We start from the raw sequence: 18,713 nt of genomic DNA, 5'->3' as shown, positions 1-18,713 counted from the left end.
CCCCCTTTTTTTTTTTTTTGGGGGGGGGGGGGCTACAATCTTCCTCCTCAAATGGCAAAGAAACAAAATGATTTCTGGGGACCCTGGGGAAACAGAAACAGGACCAGTTTTGCCTGGGGGAAAAAAAGACAGTGCTTTCCGGCAGTCTATTTCATTTTACAATCAAGTAGGATTATGGTTTTTAAGAAGTCTTCTACACAATTTCTCAAACAATTTCTGCCCCTTAAAAATCAGAGGGGGTTTGCTATTGAATTTAAGGACAAAATGTGTAGGTACAACATGTTAAACGTGAGACATTTTTTTAACGAATTATTAGGTTTATTGTTCTGCAGCAGGAGCCTAGTCTTCCTGAATTTCCTTTAATTTAGTTTGTGTAATTTTTTATTAACAGAGTTCATAAACTTATTTTGATTTTCATATTCATACGCAAGTAATCCAATGAGGCGTGAATTACTCATTTGCAGAATGTAGATGAAATGCAACCTTATCTTCTTCCAGGGGCCTGGTTTACTGGTGGGAACGTTTCACTACAAACCTAGACGACGTACGTTCTGTTATTAGGTTAGCGGCAATAATTCTGCAGATCTCCACAGCTAGAAAACTGGTGATGGATTTTAGCCACCTCAGTGAAAAGGAGATCACTGTGAAGTTTTGAAATGTCAAGTCAAAAAGCTGTCTGTTTGGACTAGGAGCAGACAATGCCAATTTTGTTAAAAAAACCAGTTGCAATATGCCATGTGAATCTATGCAGCACGCCTTTTCAGTGCCAATGGTTAATTTCTTACTCTACAAAGCTTTGCAACTCAACATTCATTAAAGGTTTCCCTGACAATCTGGAACAGTATCTGGCATTGCAGTGCATTTAAATCCTTAAGGGGATATTCTCCTTCCAATGCACATGAGAAGTATGCATACACTGAGGGGCAAACAGAGTAGTACCTCTCGGCAAATACTTTTTTTAACTTTTATTTTTACATTTCTTAGTTTTAAGAAATCGATACAATTAAAATAGACATAGACATGATTATATCCTACTCTCAAATTAAAAAACCAAAACCAAAACCTCTTGAAATGCCAAAGAGGAAAAAAAAACCCAGTTAAACCTATGTTGAGATAACATCCAATAATCATAGTGAAACACATTACTCTTCCATTAGACTTGCGTATTTTTGGTTTACAAGGCTTCTGCAATGCTATTTCCAAGAACAAAATGTACTGTGTGTAATTGTTTGCTTTTTCAAGATGATACTCATTACACCACTCACAATCATAGTTTCATAGTTTCTAGGGTCGGAAGGGACCTGAGCAGATCATCTAGTCCGACCCCCTGCCATGGCAGGAAGAGCACTGGGGTCAAATGACCCCAATAAGGTGGTCATCCAACCTCCTCTTAAAAACCCCCAGGGTGGGAGCCTGCACCACCTCACTTGGAAGCTGGTTCCAGACCCTAGCCGCCCTGACCGTGAAGTAGCGCCTCCTGATGTCCAACTTAAACCTTCCCTCCGCCAGCTTGTGACCATTGTTCCTGGTCACTCCTTGCGGCGCTCGGGGGAACAGGGACTCCCCCAGCGCCTGCTGATCCCCCCTAACCAGTTTATAACAGGCCACAAGATCCCCCCTCAGCCTTCTCTTTTGAAGGCTGAACAGGTTCAGGTCCCGCAACCTTTCCTCATAGGACCTACCCTGCTGTCCCTTGATCATACGAGTGGCCCTCCTCTGGACCCTCTCGATGCTGTCCACATCCCTCTTAAAGTGCGGCGCCCAGAACTGGACGCAGTACTCCAGCTGCGGCCTGACCAGTGCCGCATAGAGGGGGAGGATCACCTCCTTGGACCTGCTCGAGATGCATCTGTGGATGCACGACAAGGTGCAGTTGGCCTTCCTAACCGCCTCCCCACATTGCCGACTCATGTTCATCTTGGAGTCAATAATGACTCCCAGATCCTTTTCCACCTCCGTGCTGACAAGAGGGGAGTTCCCCAGCCTGTATGTGTGGTGCCTATTGTTCCTCCCCAGGTGCATCACCTTACACTTGTCCGTGTTAAACCCCATCCTGTTCTCCTCCGCCCATCCTTGTAACCTATCTAGGTCTAACTGTAGCCTGTTGCTCCCCTCAATTGTGCCCACTTCCCCCCACATCTTAGTGTCATCAGCAAACTTGAACAGGGTGCTTTGCACCCCCTCGTCCAAATCACTGATGAAGATATTGAACAGGGCGGGCCCAAGGACCGAGCCCTGTGGGACCCCACTTCCCACGTCCTTCCAGGTCGAGAAGGACCCATCCACTACCACCCTCTGGGTGCGACTCTCTAACCAGTTGGCGACCCATTGGACTGTGTGGGTGTCTACGTCACAGTCCCCCAGCTTCCTAATGAGAATGGGGTGAGAGACAGTATCAAAATCGTATTATTGCTAATTCTACCACATCTTTCTTGCCACATTTGTGATTACTTTGTTTTTACTAAAGTATGCTTCTAATATTATCAGTTGCACCAACAAATCTTTCTTACATATTTCACACGCTTTTGCAATCCTGTAGGAATTTCCCAATACTGAACACCCACTTCACATTATTCATTTTCCACAATACATTTTTTCCATTTCTGCAATCTTTATCATCATAATCTAATGTATAACTTGGATTGGTATTGGCCTATGGCTCAGAGGAGCATTCTGACTTATTATCTGTATACTAAGAGCAAAATCTTCTAAAAAAAAATCAAAAGCTCCTAAATCCCCTTTTTGAAAGTGGCTTAGGCATTTAGGAGCTTAAGTCTCTCTAGTGCCTAAGGCACTTGGCAAAGATGGACTTTGGAGCGCAAGCTGTGTAGATGCTTGTGATAATTACACGTTAGCCTTTGAAAAGCATGTATCGAACTCTAAACATCTTTGAATGTACAGAGTGATGAATTTAAAAGCTTAGTGTTTGTTTGCAGATACAGCTGATGAACAGGACTGGCCAGGACGTATAGAGGTTTTTTAAGAAACATCCACAATAGCAGAGGAACCAAGCAGCTAAGACTACAAAGATGCTGGCCTCTATCAGCGGCTCTCACCTCCTTAGACTCAAGTCCGCCCACAACAGACCCATGGCATCCCATGGGAAATGCCAGCTCTTTCTTCTCGTTTGCTTTTTGACCACAGGAAAAAAAAATACTAGAGCAATTCTTCTGCGCAAAGAACTGGGGAAGATCACATCAGGTCAGAACGTTTTTAACACTATGGTTTTCTATTTGAAACCTCTGGGTTTTTTGTCATGGGAATCATGCTCCTGCACCTAACAGTGCAAACATGGTATGGCACCCCTCCAGCACCCTTGAAAATCTCATGGCACCCTGGCAGAGAATCACTGGCCTATATGTTCTGCCTGTGCAGTGGGGGAAGCTCACGGCACAACATCCACTCCAGCCGTAGACATTATGCGTTATTCTTTATGCCCCTCCATAACCTGTGTACACATCCCTTTGTGCTGCAGGCTCCGTCCATCCCCAACAAAAGGTGGCATGCTTTGAAAAAGTCCAAACTCGGTGTAGGCTGAGGGGCAACATGGAGGAGATGCTTCCACCTTTTTCCTTTAGATCTGGACTAGGCAGTGTAAAAGCTTTATGCAATCTTCACTAGTTGAACCATGCTGCAATGGCTGGTGAATGTCCTGATGAATCACACAGGGTACAGAAGATGATAATTAACAGGGATATTATGTGCCTTTCCCAAATCCAGTACCATAGCCTGCTACACAGATCTGGGTGAATCAGATTTCCACCATAAGTAGATATTGTGAATATCAGCCCAGCTCTAAATACAAAGTTACACTGGGAACAGTTAGTTCTCTGTAATCTCCAATGCTTAGGGTCTTTTCACAACAAAAAAATTATATATCACCAGAAACAGAACATGCTCATTGAGTGGCAACAACTTTAAATGCCCACCAACATTTAGGACTGAAATAAGCACATGAATGCAAACAGTCATAACAATGCAAAAAATACCATTTTTGATTTACCAAATGTTAAACCCCAATGTTTAACTTTGCCAATAGAGTCTCCTTGATTTGCATTCACTTACTTCGGTTTTACTCTTGATGCAACTCTGTAGACAGCACAGGAAGATACAACAGTAAACACATCCAGTCTCCTGTTACTGCAGGTACACGCATCAAGAGCTCCTTTTTACAAGCTGATGAAGCTCCATCTTAAAAGTTGTTCACAGCTGTTTTGCCCCCAATACTCCTATATGAAGGCTGTTCCAGAACCTAAATGCTTCTATGACTATACACCGGTTTTGATGTCCAGTCTATAGACATTTCTACCTTTACCAACATTGCTCTTTCGCTTCAATAGCTCTTCTCCCTCCCTGGTGTTTGGCCCCCTAGCTATCTACAAGAAGTCTTCATCTCATTTCCAACCTTTGTTTTGTTAGGATAAACAAGCCAGGTCTCTTCATGGAAGAAAGGCCTCGATTCCCCAAACTGTTTTATTGCTCTCTTCTGTATCTGCTCCAACCTGAGTTTATCTACATGCACAATATTCCAACCAATGTTTCACCGAGTTCCCTGAGACTTCTGGGATGGAGATTATCTGGTCTCTCCAACCTGACTCCATTACAAGCCCTTCGAGTTTTGTTTCAAAATCAGACACGGCAATCTCCATTTCTATACACTCATGACTATTAGCCATCTTGCTGCTACCACGCAGGGGCATCCTCCTCCTAATTGATAACTGGGGTAAACTTCCATTGACATTCTTGAGCTCTTCGGTCCAGTTGACTCCACTAACAAAAGCGTCTGGTCTTTCTGAAATCAAAAGCCAGGCGCTAGTTTTGTTTATCGTTCCGTTCAATTTAAACTTGAATCAACTGTGTCACTCCAAAACCCAAGTCTGTTTTTCCATGGTGCCCTTACTTGTGACCAAAACCAAAGCTAAAACGGCATCACCTCTTGCCGCTTCAATGACTATGTGATGAAGAAATATGTCAGTTTTTACTTCCAGGAATACCTAGGCCCTACCATTATTAGCAACATTTATTTTTCAAGTTAGGGATTTCATAGATTTCATAGACACTAGGGCTGGAAGGGACCTCAAAGATAATCAAGTCCAGCCCCCTGCCCCAGTATGAAGTTGAAGTCTTCCATAATGACCCAATTCCTTGGCTGTTTTTCTCATCTGTTAATACTACAGGTATCTTCCTCCACAGGGGGAATCTCACTGAGATTCATTCCAGCACAAAGGGGCTGGCTGGTTTTTTTTAAAGTCTAAGGACATGGCTCCGTGGTATCATGGTTTCACTGACAGCGACGGAAATCATAAAAATATGTACACTGTTGTCACATTAAACATAAAGACAGCTGTCACCATCAAGGAGGGAAAAAGCTATAAAGCGTGCTGCAAGAACAATTAAAGATGATAAACGTGTACTTGCAATCTTTTGATGGCAAGACCCAGTGATGCAGCTTGATAAGAGGAGGCGCCACAGAGACCGTATCTGTAAGCAACAGGCCATCAAACAGGCAGATAAGCATCTTCATAAAGTGCAGCAGACTCAAATGCATGGGTCATAACTGAGGAATCACTTCCTGGTTCAGGTTAGGTAATAAAAATTTATGACCTACTTAAAAAAAAAAAAATCCCTCAAACCAAAAAAGGTATTTTCCAATAAACTTGTTTTCAGAAAGAATGTAAGCCATTTAGGACGTGCCTCAGTAATAGCAGGAAATGAGAATATTTACAGTACCAGGTTTAAGACAAATTGTAATGCAGCACAAGGAAGATTTTTAAAATAAAAACCTTAAATTCAAAACTGACCGTAATGTAATTTTCTGCTCATCCATTAAACATTTTTAAAAAAACAACCCCAAAACCAAAAAAACCAACAACCCTTAAAAGGTGGCAGGAAGAGAAACCTTGAGAAACAGGGCAGGCATTTTGTTGTTTGTCCTTAAATCTTTGGGAGAGTTCACATCACTAAACCATCAAATGTAAATCTTGCAAATCTCCCCTTAATAAAGAGTTATAGTCCCTGACTGGGAAGGGACCAGGGATCAGCCAATATGAAGGCTGCAAACAGAGGTTAAAGTCCCTGAATCCAAAATCAATTCAAATCCAAATAATTTGGCAGTGGACTTAAATAAAATATGGCGATCAGCATGTCTCATAAAATCCATGCATTATTTAAGAAACTTATGAGGTGCTACAGCAAAACTGAGCCAGTGCTATGCAGTAAATATATTTTTAGTGTCATAGTAATGTATATAATTGACTTCAACAATTTAAATACAGACCCACATGTTAAATGCATTACCGATAAAGCTTCATCACATCCACATGATCCACTTTACACTAAAGGCCCATCCACACAAAAGCACAGGGTTATTTAACAGAGAAGGAACCGTGTTCTCACGTTTGTAGTGGGAACTGAAAAACATGGCCATAAAATGACATTTGGGAACCATATTACCATTGGGGAAATATGCAAGTGATAGTCCCTTTACTGTATTGCTCCCCCCATCTTCAAAAACAAAACACACCAAACATTTTGAGAGGCTGACTGCCATGGATGGATTATTTAAACGTTAATAATTTGGTTTTAAATGTTCAGCCATCCCAATAGAGGCTACCACTAAATCCAAGTGTGTAATGTGTATTTTTAACAAGGTAAGTGAACTCCAAACAAAGGGAGCTCAACTAATTAATATTTTAGTACAACCAAAATGTATTTGATAATTTATGGGTGATATTGAGAAAAAAATGTAAATGTTTCCTCTGACTGAACGGCTCTAAACATTTTTCTCATTTCAAGCAGGGCTAATTTCCCAAGTTTTAAACCTCTTAAAATAGAAATGTATAATATAAATCGATGACAGAACCTCTAATATCAAATGTGAATATGCTTATAATTACACTGAATAACAGACACCGATCCAGGGAAAACCTTAAGACACCAAAAGAAATATATCAATGCATTTGGCTAACATGGTGGTATCCTGGACTCCGCATTGATATCAATGGAAAACACAGCCCCGAACAGGAGCTTTTATTTTAACTCTCTTTAAAACAACCTTCACAAATCAGTTTCTGTATGTGTTACAGTTTCCTTTTACAGTTTAAACCTCAATCCAATCAGCAGTCTCTAGGGATTTTCAAATCGCTAAAGATTAAAATCCTCTCTGACTCAACTGTTTGACTAATGCTCTGTGTTTAATAATTCTACTTGTGAGAGATTTTATTTGACAAAATCCTGCTGTGGGGAACCGTCAGATGCTATACAGCTGTGCGAGACTATAAAACCCCGCTGCCCTCGTTCCTTTACACCTCCTACACCAGAGCAGAAAAAGAAAAAGAGAAGAAAACTTTGTGGCACGTATATCTGCTACTTTGCTGATACAGACATAGCCACCGTGTTCTTCAATTTACTCTCCGTCTCCGAAGGCATCAGCAAAAAGGTTTCCTGCTCAAGAAGCATTGGTTAGGTTATCCGGGAGCCGTGTTCGCTGACAGACGCTGCTAATACGTACGTGGATCTGATTTGGTGGAAGGGCGTTTATATCTGTGATGGGCAGAGATCAATGGTGCAATGATTTTCTTAACGTTGCTCTTTCACTAATAAGAGCATTCCAGTGTTAGCCCTTGCACATCTTCTGCTTCTTTAGCTCGGGCCTTTTGATATCCTAACGGGTCAAGCAAATTGAACGCACACATTTCATTTACATTTTGTGTCAGTGCGGTTACTTCACATTCGAATGATCAAAGGCAAAAGAAGTCATCGGCGCGGTACCCTTCAATATGCGTTGGCTAATTTTTAGATAGCGCTCAACCTACACTGCAGCTGCAGATCTGGACGGTCCTTTTGCAATACGGCACTGGTTAGGCGGAAAACGTTACTAAGCAAAGGCAAAGTTTGGCAACGCCATGAACATCAATGACAACATGAAGTCAACACATGCGCGCTCTCTACCTGAGGTAGCATCGATCACCGTTGAGACTCCTCTCCGATCGGACATTGGACGTGATGACCCCGGCATGCTAACAGGTTCAGAGCGAACTGGCTGAATCCTAAAATGCAAATCACATATTTAACCTGGATGCAAAAATCGCTGCTCTTTAAACCACAGACTGGGGACCTTGCAAGGAAGGGGCCTTGCAGATCATCAGATCCAGCCCCTCCGCTCTAGACAGGAAGGCAACTAGGGTTAGGTGACCCCAGGGAAGTGACCGTTCAGTCTCCTCTTGAAAATCTCCAGGGTAGGTGACTGCACCACCTCTGAAGAGAATTTATTCCGCAGTCTGGACACCCTAACTGTGAAAGGGTTTTTCCTGGTATTAAGCCTGAACCAAAAAAACCCTGGCCAATTAAAAGACTGTTTATTCTAAAAATCAACCAAGTGTTGAAAATTTTTATTTTCCCTTGTTGTGTGGATCCAAGTTATGGTTAAATACAACATGGATGGATGGAGAATGCATAAAAACCGCGGGTCTCCACATTCTCTCTCAGGACTTGAACTCTTAGGCAGCTGCAAAGGAGAAAAGGGGAAAAAAAACTCCAAACCCCAGATGCAGAAATTCCCTTGCCCACCAGTGCAGGATGATTCTCCTTGGCTGGCAAACTTATTTTGCTTTGTGGGAGGGTAAAGGTTGTGTTTTAACTACCTACTCTCGTGGCAACTCAGATCTTTCTTTATTTGATCAATGAAAATGCCACCTCAAACATGGTTTTAACATCCACTCTTTCCCTTTCCGCACATATATGTTGTTCTTGAAAACATCTGGATGAGATCCCAAACCCCTGGAAAGACCTGATACCTAGTGTGCACCTTAAGAGGCCAATCCTGAACCAATGGGAGTGATTTCACCAAAGTCAATGGGACAACTGCCCTATTTGAAGACACTTCGGACGTTTTCACTGCTGCTCTGGGGGGGGCACTTTAATCAGAGTGGCTCCGAGAGCCGCTCTAATTAAAGCACCTGGAGTGTCTCATGTATCAGCATCCTGGCGCTTCAAAATGGTGGTGGGGCACTTTATCTAAAGCTCGTCAAATAAGCTTTAGTTAAAGCGACCCTGCTGCCGTTTTGAAGTGCGGGGATTAACCAAGTCTGCTCAGATGCGCTGTAATTACAGTGCATCGGAGCAGCCTCCTGGCTCATGCACAAGCACCCTTTAAGATCAGATCCTCCATGGAGCCTACCCAGTTCTCCATATTTTACATTCCCATTTTTATATTACTGGGAGTTAAGAAAAGAGCCCACATCCCACAAAACTCTGGATTTAAGAACTATGTGCAGCCTCTGAAACCTGTAGACTTACTGAAGCTTGTTAATGCTTCATTGCAACCATACGGGATGCAGAGACTTCTGACACGCATAGGAATTAAAACTCACTGCTTAAGAGGGAGGCACTGGATAACCTATTGAGACGCGTTATCCAATGTGCTGCATGCAGAGGGTACTTCCCTCACCATGCATGGTTGCCAACAAAAATGATGCGGGAGGCAAAAGGTTATCCAGTGCATCCCTGGGTTCAAATCTATGATCAGAATTGTTCACATTACTCTTAAGCAAAGGAAAGAAGGGGTGGGCGGGAGGAGGGACATTCCAGTGGTTCATTTCATGTTCTAACAAACTGACCTCTTTATGGTCAGCAGGTTATAAATCTACACCCTAATGCTCCCAGTCATTTTCTAACAGATAAACTTGCTAAGCAAAGCAGAAACTGTGAAAGCTAAAGCAGCCTTGAACTTTTTAAGACACCGAAGAACAGGAACACTGGACTTTGCACCACCTTCTACTGTTACTCACGCAAGAGGCGACAACAGAAAGGAATCCAAGCAACCTCTAAAGTCATTTGGGGAGAAATTTTTCTCCACACTTTGCCCTGGACAATTTGTTGTTTTTTTGTTTGTTTGTTGTTTTTTTTTACTGATAACGAGTCAAGTGATCTTCTGAGAATCTGATCTTGACCAGGTTGCAGAGAATCGTTACATATGCAAGGCAGAAGATACTTATGTAAGTAACAGGTTACTGCAAGTGTAAATAATCGAGAAACATCCTTAGAAAATTCACTTTATTTGCACCTGAGACTGTTGAGATCAAGATCATCTGTATCGAAGTCCAGAAGAGGCTGTGGTGTGTCACTTGGCCCATGCGACTGCAGCACAGAAGAACTGGAGGAAATTACTGTTGTTTGGCCTGATGGATGAATTGTTTTGAACTGGAACTGGGGACCCATCCACAGGCGTCGGTGAGGTCCGGTGTGAGTCACTATCTCAACCTAGGAAAGTGGTATGAAGTGTTAAAATAACCTGAACTGAGTAATACATTGAGCAATTCTCTCGATCTCATGAACTCTTTACAATCCCACCGGAAATAAACAGTAGGGGAAGATATTTTGCCCCATCCCTTTAGAAGAGACAGGAACAAAGCAAAATAGGGAGCAGCTTTTATAGTGAGTCCCATTCTGCCATTCTCATGGTCTCAGTGAACGCTCTGCATGGCTCCAGATCTGGCCAATGATACCGAATTAAATGCGTAGAACCTAAACGGGATTATTCAAGGTTAAACAGCTTTCTAAATGTGAGGGACAACTTAACCCTGCCAAATAATCTACAGTGAATCCCGTTCTCCAATATTGCCTCCTAGGGAGGATGTCCAAACATTGATGTTGGGATGCACATATATACAGGCAGGTGCAGAAACACTTGCTTTACACATCTCTGAGCTACCCTGGGCATTCATGGACAGAATTTGGAAATAATAAGATTTTGAAAACAGAGCTCCACAAGTAAAATGTGTATCACAGAAATTTCACTGATAGTCTGATTTTAAAAACATTTTCAGGATACAAAAATCTTTAAAACCTTCTGAATCACTGTGAAGCCTCTGGACTTCCACTATGGCGATCATGCCAAATAATTCAATTTGTATCTTGCTTTTATCAGTATGCAATGACTACTAGTGTCACAAAACTAAAAATTGAGCATTCCCCACCACCGATTAGAAGAACAGACTTCACTCTTTGTCTATACAAATCAAGTGGAGGGAAAAAAAAATCTAGCCCCATACATTTTCATGAATGACTTTAATCCTGACCAGGTCAGAGGGCCTTCTCTTCAAAAGGAAGCTGTTACTATTTTGTTTAGTTCAGCTTTCTAAAAGTTCACACATTACACCAGCACTTCTTCACATGGATAATGTGTGAATTGTATTTCATAACAAGGGTCATAATTACAGCTGGCATTTCAGAGGCTGCTGCTGGCAAAGACCATCTTGCTGGAAAGCAGCATCATTTGCAGGCAGCAATGGGAATACAAACGTAAGAGAGCAAAGAACTAGAGCCACTTAACTACATAAATATATATTTAAAAATGTAGCTAAATGCTTAACGTATATGATTTAGTTAAAAGTCTGACACTTTAAACAAAGCACAAGTTTCTATTTTCAATGCGCTTGTGAGGCCCTGTAATTCCAAACAAGAGAGGCTCAAGAGTACAGAAAATGTGTGCAAAGCACGCAATTTCACTTTCAAGTTTTTAAAAACTCTTTCCCTTACTGCAAGATACTTGCTTTGCTTTCAATGGGCATTTAAATATCTTACAAATAAGCTGAAAAATAAGTCACTTTCAGTAAGCGAAGCATACACAATATTTTTTTGAAAATTTCAAAATGACGGGTTTCATACTGAAAACCGGAGGAAAACATTTTTTTCAAACATTCAAAGTCACCACTAAGAATGCAAACAAGCGTGATCAGTTCAAATCGTACTCGTTTCAAATGGTACAGAACCTGAAAACAAGGCCGCCGAATGAAACGGCCAACTCAGCCATAAAAACAAAATAATGCATCAACACTTTAAAAATCAGAAATTCAGCTTGTGAGCTGGTATTTTCAAAGTTTAAAAATTAATCAGGCTATTAAATGTATATGAGTTACTATCAAAACAATGAACAAGCTTACAGATGGATAGCAGTTTACCAAGGATGCTCACATGGATGCCTTTAGGCATGTTTCATATAGCATTTTTTTTCAGCATCTTAGGGATTTTTTTTTTTAATTAACATAATTTTTTTTTGTATTTTTGACTACAGATTCTTCCAAGATGTCCTGTGAAGGGTTCTGAAAATATTATTCTAAGGCAGCTGCTATCTGTAAATCCAGGAGGACAAATGCATAGTCCGGTTAGTACAATTTTCATATTTCTGTTTATTTTGTGGTAACTCCAATTGACTGTAGTGGTTTCTGATTTGAGTAGCTTTTATGCAGCAATGCAAATTAGGCCACAGATAAAGCATTCTGTATATTTTAAGCTTGAAACCATCAGTGTCACAGAGCCGAGAGGTAAACAGATGCCTTTGCAATTTCACCGAGGCTATGTCCAGATGTTCCTATTCACTCTCCTGTTGTGTGCAGGACAAACATATTGTATCTACTTCACACTGACAGCACACATTACCCACTGTTCTAATTGAAAAGTTGAAGTGAAGGGCAGTGTTTTTTCACTGCATGCTGTTACTGTTGATAACAACACTTTAATTTTGAAAAACATACATGCACTTTGGGCTTAATCTGAAGTGGCTTGCTTAGAGAACGCCAGCATCTTCATGTTCAAAAGAGATATCATCACTCTTTTCACTTAGCAAATATTAAGCATTCCTAGTGCATTTCCTGCTTTCCCTTTTTGTGTCCTAAGAAAACTCATCTGGGATTTTTTTTTTTTATATAAATATATTTGCTACTCTAATGCAGAAAAGTTATGACAGCGCCTGAGTGCCACTAAGCTTCTACAACTACTTTGTGTAAACTCCGCAGTAGAAGTCAGCTAGCCTGTATGCCAATGCTTCACTTTATTTTTGTCTTCTTTTGGTGAGAGACCTGCTTTCCTTTACAGAGTCATCAGACAAATAAAATTAGCTCAATTATTAACTATCCAAATGATATTGGGATACAAAATGGGCAATGTAACTGTAATATTTTGAAAATTATTAGACGCTGGGGATGAAAGCGAGGCCCTCTTGAACTCAGCAGGCATGTCCCGATGAGCGTGGATGTTTGGTTCCCCGGGGACAAGTAGCGGCGGCACACCTTGTGCCACCGCTACTTGTCCCTGGGGAACGCTGGCACTTGGCACACGGCAAGTTACCCCAGGTGCCTGTGTGTGCACTGCTTCACTCCCCCCACCCCAGTTTTTTTTTGACTCCTGGATATCCAGGGGTCAAAACAGTCATATCCAAAATCGTACTGTATTTAAAATGTGAAATCTGGGCATCAGCTTTGCATGGACCATGCACCTATTCAGTAATATATCCAAACAAAAGAAAGTTCACATAGTCTGTCAGGATGCGGAACAATTGAGTTGATAAATTCATTTACTTTTCATTGTTGTTCGGTTATTTTTGACTCTTACTACATTTCAAAAGCCAATCTTAAAAATGCATAGAAATGGAACTTTATTTGATTATTCATGACACAAGTCTGCAAGTCAACGTTTTGGCTAAGCCGAATTGAATCCTGTTACACTTCTTCAGATCTTACCCAGGGAGCATTCCCACTGTACGCAATAGTAATTAACCCTGACTTAAAATCTGACTTCATAAACAAGAGATTTCATTTAGATTGAGATCATCATGCAGCACTATAGTAGTGGGATTCAACAAAAACTGGATGAATCTAGCACTGGGGGAAGGTAGCTGCTCACAAATAAAAGATGTGTTGTAAGCAAGCTACTCCCTTAGCCTGAAGTTAGGAAATAATGGAGTGTAGCATGGGTTACAAATAAGCAGGCTTCCCCACTCTGCCAAGACAATTCTCTTAACCCTGAATAAAAGGGACCACATCTACAGGGGTGGAGAGGGCAGCTTATTTTTCATGGCCAAATTAGTACTCCTATTCTATGCTGAGGTTGCCAAGGTTGTAATTAGTGCCAGCACACATTGGGGCTTTGTTTATGCTTGTTTAAAACGTCGATACCTACCACTGGGAATTCACAGAGACTGCCAAACTTATCCCACAGAAGCCAAGATTGAAGCTAAGTTTAGATATAGTCTACTGCTGCATTGTGGCCTTTACCAAGTTTCAGTCTTAATAGATGCTACATGCACTTCTCTCCTGACATCCCCAAAACCCATACCTGGGAAAGCCACTCTTCGTCTTCCTGACCACTGTGGTCAGATGCTAAACTGTCGTATGACTCGTGTCGAGTAATAGGTCCAGGACTCCCAGGTGGAACCACTGTGAAAAGAGACAAAAATTCAGAAATGTCATTTATTCTGCTGGGTGTTTTTGGAAGACGCTTTCTCACACGTGTAATAATGTGGCAACATATGTACGTCCATGGAATTGGGACTCTTTCTGGGGACACAGAGCAAGGTTAGTGAGCATCGGTGCTGTGAAGTCTAAAGCAGCTCCTGTTCTGAAAACTCACCCACCTCCACATTATTTCTAGGCTTGGAAACACTATGATAACACAGCCTAGTATACTTCTTTCTGCCAGAAGCTAGCAGACACACAGAACAACTCCACTGCAATGACTACCCTGCCTAAATTGTCTTGAGGGCTCTAATACTGACAAATGCCACCAATGATACAGGCTTGCTACACAAACTTTTCAAATTGTCCACTTTAAGAGAATTTGAACAGTGTTAAGCTACAGTGACAAAACTTATCCTGAGGCGCTGGCAAACATACCAACCTTGAATACGCAGTGCACTTCCCTGGCTTCAGAACTAATATGATCACCTCATCTTGACATTAATGCACTTAGTTTGAAGCTGGCTGGCAACTGCGTTTTTTTTTAATCCGGGTAACAGTAGATGATTTGTATCGTATCAGCTGCTTTGCACCGTTACCGTGTTTGATCACAATAGCCGCAATGTGTTCATGACAAAGACATTTCATATTTTTCAATATCTATAGCTCATGAGCTGCTCAATGAAGTAATAATAATAAATAATAAGTACCAACAACAATAATAATAATAAAATAATGATAACGATAGGAAAATTGTCTTTGCAAATAGCTAATGCTCTATAGGCATGATGTATGCCCAGCTGTGCAGGTATCTGGAGGATGGAAGCAAACAAAGTTAAAAAAAAACCCTTTTTTAGGAAAGTTCACAGGCAGAACAGACCTGCAAGAATATAATACATACTGAAAATGTGCAATTGTTTACAGACTTCTTATTACCCTGTCAATTTTTAAATTTGAAATCAGATTAAAATATATGGAGGACTGAAAGTATCAGGCATATCGATGCCTTTATTGAGGGTCTTGCATTTCTAAAATCAAGTAACACAACACTATCACAGAAAGCAAAAGCCCACTGATGTGATGCTTTGCTTCTATCCACTTCCTATTTCTCCGTACGTATTCCTTAGGCATTCATATCCTTGGCATTTAGCACTCCTAAGAAAATTAAGGCACTATCCTGCAAACACTTATACAAACAAATCACTTCACCTGGGCAAGCAGCCCTCCTATAATGTCAGTGAGACAACACCTGAGTAATTATTCATGTGCATGTTTGAGGTAACAATCCCTTATGAACAATTATTTTTTTTTTAAATGGGACTAAGTCTTCTTCTCTGCCCATTGTGTGCCACTTCTTTAAAAGTTCATTGCTAACGGCTCTCCAGGAAAAGCAGTGCCGGAGCACTCTGGCCGCTGTTTTGATGGAAAGTTTTTTCAAGGATAGCTTTTGCATAGTTCTCTGCAAATGGCAAAACCTCTCATTGCATTGCAGGAATGCAACGGAAAGCAGAGCTTGATCTTAAATGGATATATAAGTTATACGCAGGGACTGTTTCACCCACCAGCAAAATACAACAATTTCTGCAGTCAAATGTGCCAAATGATTAACGATTTATAGTAATGCTATATGACACTTTAGGGCAGGCTGTAAAGTATATTGCACTCAGCTGAACTTGCTGCAGGGAAATAGGTAGGCATACTACCTCAGCTGGATTCTGGCCCCAGTGCTGGCATTAATGCCATACATCTCTGAAAAGTGCTACGGGAGCTTACATTACTAGAAAATCTCTCTTCCTGCTAGTCCAGAGGCGGATGCAATGGGAGAAATGTAATAGAGAACATTTTGCTAGTCTATTAATAGTTTCATTTCCATTTCCTATTCTGACAGCATTTACATATGTTGCTACAAAAAGCAACTTCTAGTTTTTGAGCCTGTGCACTGATACCCCAGAATTTTATCTGGATCAAAGTAATCTTCAAACTCTCAACCGTTCCCATTCAATATACAGTCTTAAGGGACATAATTGTTTATATTTTGCTACAAAAAGGAATCGCAGGCTCATCACTGAAAGGATCAAGTTTCATGATTGTTGCTCGTTTCATAGTTTCATAGTTTCTAGGGTCGGAAGGGACCTGAGCAGATCATCTAGTCTGACCCCCTGCCATGGCAGGAAAGAGTACTGGGGTCAAATGACCCCAGTAAGGTGGTCATCCAACCTCCTCTTAAAAACCCCCAGGGTGGGAGCCTGCACCACCTCACTTGGAAGCTGGTTCCAGACCCTAGCCGCCCTGACCGTGAAGTAGCGCCTCCTGATGTCCAACTTAAACCTTCCCTCCGCCAGCTTGTGACCATTGTTCCTGGTCACTCCTTGCGGCGCTCGGGGGAACAGGGACTCCCCCAGCGCCTGCTGATCCCCCCTAACCAGTTTATAACAGGCCACAAGATCCCCCCTCAGCCTTCTCTTTTGAAGGCTGAACAGGTTCAGGTCCCGCAACCTTTCCTCATAGGACCTACCCTGCTGTCCCTTGATCATACGAGTGGCCCTCCTCTGGACCCTCTCCATGCTGTCCACATCCCTCTTAAAGTGCGGCGCCCAGAACTGGACGCAGTACTCCAGCTGCGGCCTGACCAGTGCCGCATAGGCATCGTTGGGGCATTAAAAAGGTATCGCTAAAGATTATGGTCCAATCAGTACACTTTCCATGGCAGCAAGTGCAACTTCACATTAGAGAAAAAACCAAAAACTTAAAAGGAGGGGGAAAAAAGCAAGTGATTAGCACGATAAGACACGTGACCTTTTTTTCCACTCCTGTCCCTGTTGGTTTTCCTTGTGGCTTGAAACAGAGGGCTGGACTGGATACCTGAGGAACTGTACCCATCAAGGGGAAGCAGAGGGCACCAAAAAGGCAAAGTAAGGGGACAATGTAATTAAAACCATTTTTGGTTTAGTAAGACAAATGAGCTTTGCACTCTGATGATGTCGCAACCCACTGGACACCCTTAGATGAAGCTATAATGGATACTTTTATATCTGCATAACCTAAAATAATTGGTTTAAAAATACTGCTTGAGGGCTGACCTTTATGTGCCAGGTTTCCACCCACTGCAAATTTTTTAAAGCCATGTTGTAAACCCCTAATCATGCAGGTTTATAATGGCAAAGCAGACACAATTGCAACCATAACTAGAGAATGGCGCCTCTGTAACACATAAACAGCACAGGGTTTTCACAAATCCATACACTATATGAAATAAAAGGATTTTAGTATTGGTTTAAATGCATATCTTAGCCCAGCCCCAATTATGGAGCCACTTTTGACACCTCCCTAATGCAACACATCTTCATTCTTAAAGTTGTGACTCCCCCAAATTATTTCTGGGCCTATTTTGTTTTAATTATATACAGCACTGTACACATTAGGGCCCAGATCTTGCAATGTGCCAACTTTCTCACTGAGGTCCTATGCAATTGCCACATTTGTTGAACTTGATACAACGTTTGTTACATGCACACTTAAGGACATCGTCTAAGCAGCATGTGTTCTCAAGATATTTTGCCGACACAGTGTCACATCATTACAACAGTGGCAAGATTTAATGACTTAAAGCTGATTCGATCTATTCTGGAGCATGAGCATGAATAAAATGTTGTGCTGTTGTAGCTTGCAAAGAGCTAGGTGAGTCACCACAAGTATCTGAAGGCTAGCCAGAGTCATTCCTTACTTCTTGCAGAGCTTATTTATGAAACCAATGAAGGAAAAACATATTTTGACACATTTTGCCATTGCCCTAATCTTCTCCATGGCTCCTAAACTCCCAGCAATAAATTCTATTGACTGGAGTCGTGCCTGTTTTTGAAGGCACAGCTGATCAACTGCAGGCTTTTCTGTTATTGAACGCGGCGAACAAACTGCTCACGACTCCAGCAGATGTTTCTGCTTTCAAGCCAATGGGAACTTTATGGACTGCTCTTTTCTCGTCCCTCCCAGGGGCAAGTATGAGAACTGTCAAGAGCAGGGAAGTTGCTATGCGGTGACTAACAGCAAAAATGCTGATCCAGCCAGCAGCATCTACGCTGCTATGTCATCAGATTAGCTCACTCCAAGGATTCCTGGGGAAAAACTGAACGCACGTATTATTTGGGAATGAAGGGACCTTTATTCTGAAAATGAAAAGGAGCGGTCAAACACAAGGGCAGGCGGGTTTCGTTCCTTTTCCTGGGAAGCCACAGCTTTCCATGGGACATGGAAAAAAGCTCATGTTAGCGCTGCCTCAGAACGTAGCACTGCTTCCCTTTGCCAAAAATAAAGAAATAAAAATTAAGAGGAAACCTACTGAATTCCATCAAACTGCTCTGGTTTAGAGTTCACTAGTGGGGCAGGCGTGATAAAACCTTGGCTGAGGTCAAACTTCAATACTTTCTTTTATTCTTTAATAGAACAGCATGTACATGCCACACATAACATACAAGTGAGCATTTT

General features: G+C 41.7%; 1 protein-coding gene across 1 annotated transcript in view; it reads right to left on the bottom strand.

Annotated features, from left to right (window-relative positions):
* Positions 1-18,713, bottom strand: part of BCAS3 (BCAS3, microtubule associated cell migration factor) — a 545,610-nt gene that overhangs the window by 249,822 nt on the left and 277,075 nt on the right. The window contains exons 21-23 of the mRNA XM_019511118.1: positions 14,113-14,213; positions 10,064-10,260; positions 7,951-8,048 (exon numbers count right to left, since the gene is read on the bottom strand). Coding sequence (XP_019366663.1) covers positions 7,951-8,048; positions 10,064-10,260; positions 14,113-14,213 — 396 coding nt within the window. The remainder of the gene's footprint in view (positions 1-7,950; positions 8,049-10,063; positions 10,261-14,112; positions 14,214-18,713) is intronic.

This window comes from Gavialis gangeticus, unplaced genomic scaffold, assembly GCF_001723915.1.
Source record: "Gavialis gangeticus isolate Ggan-Ray unplaced genomic scaffold, GavGan_comp1, whole genome shotgun sequence".
In the NCBI taxonomy this organism is placed as follows: Eukaryota; Metazoa; Chordata; order Crocodylia; family Gavialidae; genus Gavialis; species Gavialis gangeticus.
Note: the sequence above shows the minus strand (reverse complement) of the source record. Positions and strands in the feature narration are given on the sequence as shown.